Source organism: Pteropus alecto, unplaced genomic scaffold (assembly GCF_000325575.1).
Source record: "Pteropus alecto unplaced genomic scaffold, ASM32557v1 scaffold43, whole genome shotgun sequence".
NCBI lineage: Eukaryota > Metazoa > Chordata > Mammalia > Chiroptera > Pteropodidae > Pteropus > Pteropus alecto.
Window position 1 is genome coordinate 5,768,975 of NW_006435764.1, and position 8,248 is coordinate 5,777,222.

The 8,248-nt window shown below is 47.5% G+C and overlaps 1 protein-coding gene and 2 pseudogenes across 1 annotated transcript in view; 2 read left to right on the top strand and 1 right to left on the bottom strand.

Annotated features, from left to right (window-relative positions):
* SLC22A20P overlaps nucleotides 1-8,248 on the bottom strand; it is a 16,027-nt gene that overhangs the window by 1,882 nt on the left and 5,897 nt on the right. The window contains exons 6-9 of the mRNA XM_006911114.1: nucleotides 7,880-7,995; nucleotides 7,071-7,285; nucleotides 5,267-5,375; nucleotides 4,884-5,087 (exon numbers count right to left, since the gene is read on the bottom strand). Coding sequence (XP_006911176.1) covers nucleotides 4,884-5,087; nucleotides 5,267-5,375; nucleotides 7,071-7,285; nucleotides 7,880-7,995 — 644 coding nt within the window. The remainder of the gene's footprint in view (nucleotides 1-4,883; nucleotides 5,088-5,266; nucleotides 5,376-7,070; nucleotides 7,286-7,879; nucleotides 7,996-8,248) is intronic.
* Nucleotides 25-143, top strand: LOC112479326 (annotated as a pseudogene).
* LOC112479327 lies at nucleotides 225-343 on the top strand (annotated as a pseudogene).

Genomic DNA, 8,248 nt, shown 5'->3' on the forward strand with positions numbered 1-8,248 from the left:
GGAGATAATTTAAAATGTAAAGCAGTCTATGGCCATGCCACCGTGAACGTGTCCTATCTCATCTGATCTCGGAAGCTAAGCAGGGTCGGGCCTGGTTAGTACTTGGATGGGAGACCAGCTATGAAGACCAGGTGCTGTAGGTGCAAAAAAAAAAAAAAAAAAGTAAAGAGCCAGGAAAACAATAGAAAGTCACTCACACTTTGAAGCAACCACTATGTAAAGCAGTCTATGGCCATGCCACCGTGAACGTGTCCTATCTCATCTGATCTCGGAAGCTAAGCAGGGTCGGGCCTGGTTAGTACTTGGATGGGAGACCAGCTATGAAGACCAGGTGCTGTAGGTGCAAAAAAAAAAAAAAAAAAGTAAAGAGCCAGGAAAACAATAGAAAGTCACTCACACTTTGAAGCAACCACTGTCATCATTTTAGTATATTTCTTTCTCCATTTCTTGACATGAATAGGAAAATATCCTAAGTAATTATAATATACTGTTTAACAGAATATTATAAATATTCCTAGGCCAACAGAACTCTTAACCAACAACAGAACTTTGAGCTCTTGCACAATAAACCGTTGGCTATTTGGAGAGTTTACATTTTTTTCCTGGTACATTAAGCATCATGATGAATATCCTTGTAAATAAACATTGTTCACATTTCAGCTTATTTTCTTAGGGCAGATTCCAGGAAATGTCATTGCTGCTTAGAAGAATATGGAAATTATTACAGCTCATGATCGGTAATGCCAAAGAACCTTCCAGACAGGGTGCAGGAGTTTCCTCCCCCTACCCACACATCTCCTGCATTGACCAGTACTGGGTTTTAAAATCTTTCCTTATTGAATATTTAAAAATGGCATCTCCCTGTTTTAACTTGCATGTCTTTGATTATGACTGAGGTGGATACTTCTCTGTTACTTCTTACCGATGTTTCCTCCGTTGTGAATGTTCTGTTCTTACACAAGAGGATTTTTTGAACAGGGTGAGTCAACTGTTCCTTTGCTATTTGGCTCCAACAAACTGGGACATAAGCCGAGCAGGTCACCGGGACCTGGCTGACTCTAGAACCACCCCAGGCATTCAGATCATTTTGAGGAAACAGTATCTGGTCTTGTGATTAATGAAGGATCTGGACATTTACATAGAAATAAATCACTGACAAATGGAGCTTTGTCAGCCTATGAAATAAATCTGGGGGAAGTCCACCTATATCTTTACTTCGGAACCAGTGTTGTAAGTACGTTAGCACTAATCCCTCTTGGCTTGCTGTTGTCTTGGGGATGGGTAACCTGAACCCTAGAAAGAGGTCGCTTTTTTTCCTCATCTTAATCCTCGACATCCCAGGTCTGTGACCGACACGCATAATTATTTGATGAGATTAAAAATTGAGAAAAATGAGGTGGGCTCAGGAGTTCTTAAATTCTTATTGTCTGAATATCTGAAGCTCCATCTGACGGACTCGGGAGAGAGGCTCTCTCTCGCCTCCCCTTCCCGAACCTCGCCATCTCCTGCCAAACTAAAACGAGGACAGTCGTTTCTGACTCATGTTTGCTTGGACAGGCGCTGTGGGGAAGAAGCCCAGACAGGCTGCAGAAGAAGCCCATGTGTCTCTCTCTTTCCTAAGCTCCAAGAGGGCACAGATCACATGCCCTCTATACTCCACACTTAGCACTGTGTCTGCACATAATAGGAACTCAACGAATAATAATTGAATACATGAATTAGATTTCAAAAAGTCTAGATTAAACAGCAGGTAAAAGCCTCAGCCTCCAGCTCTGCAAAACCTTCCTGAGCAGCATTCACTAATCTTTCCAACTCATGACATGGCCGCATCTGGACGCGTTTCTGCCGGGATCCACTCAAGAGCGGGCTGTTTCCCCAAGCTGCTACCCCGTTCCACCTGCTAAACAAGCACCATGGTCTGCATCTGGTTTACTTGGTGACATAACTGGTTTGGGCTATGACCAGCGGAATTCGAAAGACCCTTCAGCAAACTTGTCCCTTGGCTTCCCTGAGATAAGATATCTCCTGTTCATCTTGATAGCTTGTGATACAGAAATAAAACACACCCTGAGAAGAAGAGAGGACCCCAGCACATGCAACCGGGTGCCCTGAGGCTCCCTTTTGCTGTGTGTTCTTCCTCCTACTATATTGTGTCCTTTGTTTCAGGAAAGCCTTAGATAAGCGTGCTCTGTGGAGTCTTGTCAGCCCTTCCAGTTATAAAACCCTTCGTAATTATTGGAACGGTAAAGTCAAAGAACATCTGAGGACTTCGTCTAGCCTGAAGGAGATAGGACAACCGAACGCCACTCGTGATTCTGAACTAGATCCTCCCGCTTCATAGGAGGATCCAGTTGGGGGGTGGGGAATTGGCAAGGATTAAATGGTGGTCACACGTCGACATGAATGTTCTGGCTGTGGTGGTCATATCGTGGTGAAGTGGGAGAAGGTTCCAATCAAAGCATTGGAAGGGATGTCGACAACTCTCTCACAGACGGTTCAGAAAAAAAAGTTCTTTTTCTGAAAATATTGCCTTGCTGGACCTAGAGAGTCTTGCGTTGAATGAAATGGGTCGGATAGAGAGAAAGGCAAATATCGCATGATTTCATGTACATGTGGCATCTAAAGAAAAAAAATCAACAACAACAACAACAAAAGTGGAAATAAACTCATAGATATAGAGAGCATTTAGAGGGATACTAGATGGGAGGGGAGTTGGGGGGACAAAAACGGGATTAAGAGGTACAGATGGATAGTTGCAGAATAGACATGGAGATGTAGGGCGTAGCATGGGGAGATGGTTAATAATGTAATAACTATATAAGGGAGAAGAGGGGGACTAGATTTAGTGGGGTGACCACTTTGTGAGTTATGTGGATCTCTGATCACTATGCTACACAAACTGAAACTGTGTATTATTGTATGCCAACTATAATTGAAAAAAAAATCTTTGAATTGTACAATGTAAACACAAGCAACTAATTGTCTATTATCTTTCAAAAAAATAATAACAAAAAGTTTTTTTTCTGGCACTAGCATTTCCATACATTTGAAATTGTTCCAAATCACACTCACATACATATATACAATTAAAAAAAAAATTAGCAATAGAAGCAATGCAAAATATGGGACCTCTAGGCAATTTTTGTTGAGCTTAAAAGAGCTTCCTGCACTTCCCGGATATCAGCTTTTCAATTTGTGCAAATGCTTCCTTACCCGCTGGGAAGAACAGGCTCCCAACAGAACCAACCCCATCAGACCGAATCAGCAAACAATCATAAAAAAGGAAGGCTTTGTTATCAACTACTATACAAGTTTTAATTATTTTCAGTAAATAGTCTCCAAAATTTAATTGCTTCATATTCAGTAACAGCATGCGGTAGTTTTATAATAAATTGTTCCTGGCAGGATCAAAGGAAGCTATGTTACCTAAAACTAAAATTTCATTGGGCATTACCCATTACTGGGATGTTCCTATAGCCAGGGTAAGCAAATCCGATTTTAAAAATGCCCGGGCCAGACCATTACAGCAGTTCTCTCTGTCATATTAGGAGAGGGCACTTCTCCCATCATTTTTTTTCATGTACTTGGGTCCCTAAGACAACATCTCAGAGCGCCTGCAAGCAGGCCCTGTCTGGGGTGATTGACAGGTATCTCCCCAGCACCCAGGCTACCTGGACCTATATCTGTAGGAAGAATGGGAGTCAAGCAGGTAAAGAGCAAGGTGAGCAGCATTCCAGACAGAGGGAACAGCCTCATTGTGACCAGGCTGACTGAGGGGAGGTGGGCAGGGGTCACATCCTAAGCACCTTGTAAGATTTCAGATTTTATGCTCAGTGCCCAGGGGAGGCAATGAAGGGCTCTGAGGAGGGGGTGATGTGAGTCTTTACCTGACAAGACTGTCACACTATAAGAGACCCCTCTGTGTAGAGAATAAAGTGGAGAGGGTCTCCGGTAGCTGCCCAGACGAAAGATGATGGTGGCCAGGAGGAGGGGGGTGGCCACAGGAGTGGAGAGAGATGGACAGATTCAAAATGTATTTTGGAAGCAGAATCGATGGGCCTTGCCAAGGAATATATCCTTGATCTGTGTGAGTCCAGCCTTTGTCCACAGCTCGGGTTAGATGGGGTGTTTGTGGGGGGTCATTTTTAAGGGTTGCCAACACAGTCCACCCATACAGGCCTCTGGGCATAGATGGGTTCAGCTGTGGAGTCAAGTTGGGCTCTCAGAGAAAGCTACGGATGTGAACCCTGTTACTCTCCCCGCCCCTGCTCCCCCAAAACCAAACGTCTTCACAGCCCACTGTTGCTGAGAAATGCTTTAAGAAGCCACATTAAGTCCCTTCTGGCACTTATTTTAAAAACATTGTCAAGGATTTTGCTGTCACCTCACTCAATCACCTCTCTAAGGAGACCTAGGAGAGAAATTTCTTCTAGTGCTAGTTGCTAAGAAAAGCTTCACGCTCCCCAAGGAAGTGGTATCTCTTTTTCTCTCTAACAGTAAGAAAAAAGTCCTTAATGGGGTCGCCCTGTCTGTTGCCAGGAAGCCCTGAGCCACATTCAAAGCCACGGCAGCTACATGCACCTGCCTTTGCTTCAAAGTCGCTGCCCTTCCCCTCCCCCAAGCCATCACCCCCACTTCTCTGCCAGGCTTCACGTCAACGCACATTCCCCTTACTCCTGGTCTGCATTGATTCTTATTTCTATTTCGCCATTTGTTCTTGGGTCTGCCTCTGTAGATGGAGGTGGTGGGCATGGCTGGTCCTTCCCACACAGCTCTCGCTCCCCGACCCTAGCAGAAGCTGGAGAACACTCAACCGTTTCATAGGAACCGCAGTCTGTTTGACTGCACCCCACTCCCGCTGTGCCCAGAGGCCCCTCACTCACCTCCTCTCCATCACAGCGATAGTCTCCACTAGGGGTCTGTTGCGGGTCTCAGCCAGGAAGCAGACGACCAGACCGGCCAGGAGCGAGGTGGCCCCGAAGCTCACAGGTGGCAGGATGGCATTGAACTCCCTGACTGCGGTGACCAGAGGTGCTACCAGGCCCCCGAAGCGGGCATTGACTGAGGCGAAGCCCATACCTATCTGCCTGTCGAAGAACAGTGGACATGTCAGTGGCCACGGGCTGGACACTCCCAGAGGGCCAGGGGTGCCCGGGAGGCAGAGCAGGAGAAGGGTGTTGCTTCAGCAAGCCAGCAGGTGTCACCAGAAGTGCCAGGGGCTCCCAGCTTGGGGCAGGCACTCCTCTGCCTCCCCCCACGCACCCACCTGATCTCTGTGGGGTAGAGCTCTCCTGCGTGCAGGTACATGCAGATGAAGGAGCTGGCCAGGCAGCCTTTGCCCAGTGCCGCCTGGGCCGTGCGCAGAGTCTGCATATCTGGTGGAGGGGAGAGGCAGAGCTGTGGGAGGGGGTGGCTCTAGCTCCAAAGGGGAACAGGGAGGCAGAAGCGGGTAGTGGTGGGGCTGGGGGACTCATGTGGGGGTGGGTGGAGGAAGGAGGCAGGGGGAGGCTTAGGGGCCGTGATGGGCAGAGCCGTGGGCAGGATCCCAGAACCTGGAGGGGGAGAGTCAGGATTTCCACCACCTCATGTTCCCACCTAGGACCCAGAAGTCCCCACAATGCCCTTCTCTGACCTCTGCCTCCTCCCTTACTTCCATCTGTCACAAAGTCCTGCTAGGGAGCCAGGACAAACTTTGGGGTAAGGCTTGGCGTCAAATCTCATCTCTGACCCAGCTGGGTGACCTCGGTCACTATTACTTAACCTCTCTGAGCCTCCCTATCTTCATCTGTAAAATGAGGGAAATACCAGCACCTACTCCACTGGCCTGTCATGAGGATGACACAATGTCGTGAGTGCAAAGTGCTCAGCACTCATGAAATGTTTGCTGTTACCACCATCATTAATACTTCCGTCATTCTGTTCATTATAAATAGCATAACCCCAATGGTCATGCCCAACATCAGGCAATGGTCAAGAAAACTCTGGGTTCGGTGGCAGCTTGGGCTGCACACTGGAATCAGGAGGGGAGACTTGATAAAGCACCCACACCTGAGCCCCACTCATCTCCGTTACATTAAAGCCCCTTGGGGCTGGGATCAAGTTTGGGTAATATTTTTATAGTTCCCCAGTAGAGTCTAATGTGCAGCCAGAACTGAAAACCACCAATCTAGATAAAATATTATATAATAATATATAATTAGGGTCATGAAACATTTGTACTAATATGGAAAAGCATGTTTATATATATATAAAACACATATAACATATAATGTGAAAAATGATACTTTTTGTATATATACACACATATAATCCTTTTTATATTATTGTATATAGACATATTTAATGGTACCTCAATTTTGCCAAATACGAAATCTATAAATGGAAAAAAGGTTGGAAGAAAATATGTCAAGATCCCAATAGTAATAATAATTTATCCAGTTTACAAGGGAGAACTGGAGCACAGAGAAGCCAGACAGCCCGCCCAAGGCCGTGGGGGCAGGGCTGGGATCACAGCTGGGCCCTTGGCTTAGCACGGACTCCAGGACTTTGCTACCCAACCCTGACGTCTTGCTGGAATCACTGGATAGTTTTTAAAATGCAGAGTTGGGCCCCACGCCTGAGACTGACTGCATTTGACCTGAAGCCCCTGGGCACTGGGAGTTTTTGAAGGTGACCAGGTGGTGATAATTACAGGTGGGTTTGCAAACAGTTGTTCCAGGGCCTAAGGCTGAGGTTCAAACTTGACCTTCTCAGTCCTTGAGATGCTGCCTGGCCAGGCTCCAGGTGGACACCGACCAGGTCCTTCGGCTCTCCAGCTGTTTTTATGCATCGTTCTAATCTCTCTGACAAGATGGTAAATGCTTTGAGGGCAAAGACCCGTGTCCTTTGTACATTCTCCATCATGACGCTGATATGAGGCACTGAGTCCTTAATAAAAATTCTACAAACTGGCAGTCATTTTCTTTCCGGTTCTGGAAGAACGCCTCTCTGTTCCCTTGTTGTATTTGTTGCCCACCAGACCTCAGACCCCAGAGGCTTTCAGGAAGTAAGGGCAGAAGCAGGTGGCTCACCTTCTGGCACAAACATGTTGGCGATCACCATGAGCCCGGCCAGGATGAGGAAGGAGGACACTGTGGCTCGGCGGCCCACATAAATCATGGTGGCAGTGGCCACCAGCATGGCTGGGATGTCCACGACCCCGAACAGGACCTGCACCAGGTATACGCTGAACCCAAACTTCTGCAGGTCCATGGACAGGCCATAGTAAGCCATGGAGTTGGAGAACCTAGGAGGGGCAGCAGAATGGTGGGAGACCACCCCACATGTCCAGCGACAGGGGACACAGCCCCAGACTCAAACCAGAGAACAGACTCTTTACCTGTTTCCCGGGACCAGATGCAGGGTTACATGTCTGAACTTTTAGTCCTCACTGGGACCATAGGGGCAGGTGCATAAGTAGGAAACTGAGGCACAGGAGGCCAGTTGACTTGCTCCTGGTGACCCGGGTGGTCTGGTCTACCTGAGCCCAGCTGGTTACCACTAAGGAGAGTACTTGGGTGTACTCAAGAGAACGGATAGTTTGTAGCCTGCAATCCCTGCTTCGCAAACATCAACCCCTACTATTTAAATGTCCAGGACATCCTGTCAAGCAAAACAAAATGGTTTTTGTTTTGTTTGTTTTTAAATCAACCCCTTCCCTTGGGATTTGCTTGCTTCCTGTCTGTGCTAACGGTAGAGGTTGCCTTAGTGTTTTTATTCATTTCATATCTTCATACCTATCTATGTACCTGTTGGAATTCCTTCCTGCTCACCTGGCAGTAGGGACAAAAAATGTGTCCTTGCCTCAGGTCAAAGACTTGGGCCTGAGCCCATCACCTACCAGATCACCATGAGACAGCACGTGACCTTGCGGATGCCTGGGGTTCGGAAGAGGTCCAAGACCGAGTTGGAGGCGCGGACGCCTGTGAGCTCATTCTGGATGTAAGAGCTCACCACCTGGGCGAGGAGAGCTTGATCAGGGGAAGAGAGAGATCTGGGACCCTATCTTCCTGCTGGGTAACCCTTCATCCATGGAGAGGAGGGCCAAGATTGACATCTCTGGCAAGATGGCTGGCCCTAGTCTCCTTTCTGTCCTGGGACTGATGACCCTCAAAGGGCTGTTTCCAGGGCTTTGGGATGAAGCGGAGCCCCCTGAGCTGCCTGTTGATTAGGCTGAAGTAGCTACCTGTGGTTCCCGCGGGACCGGGAC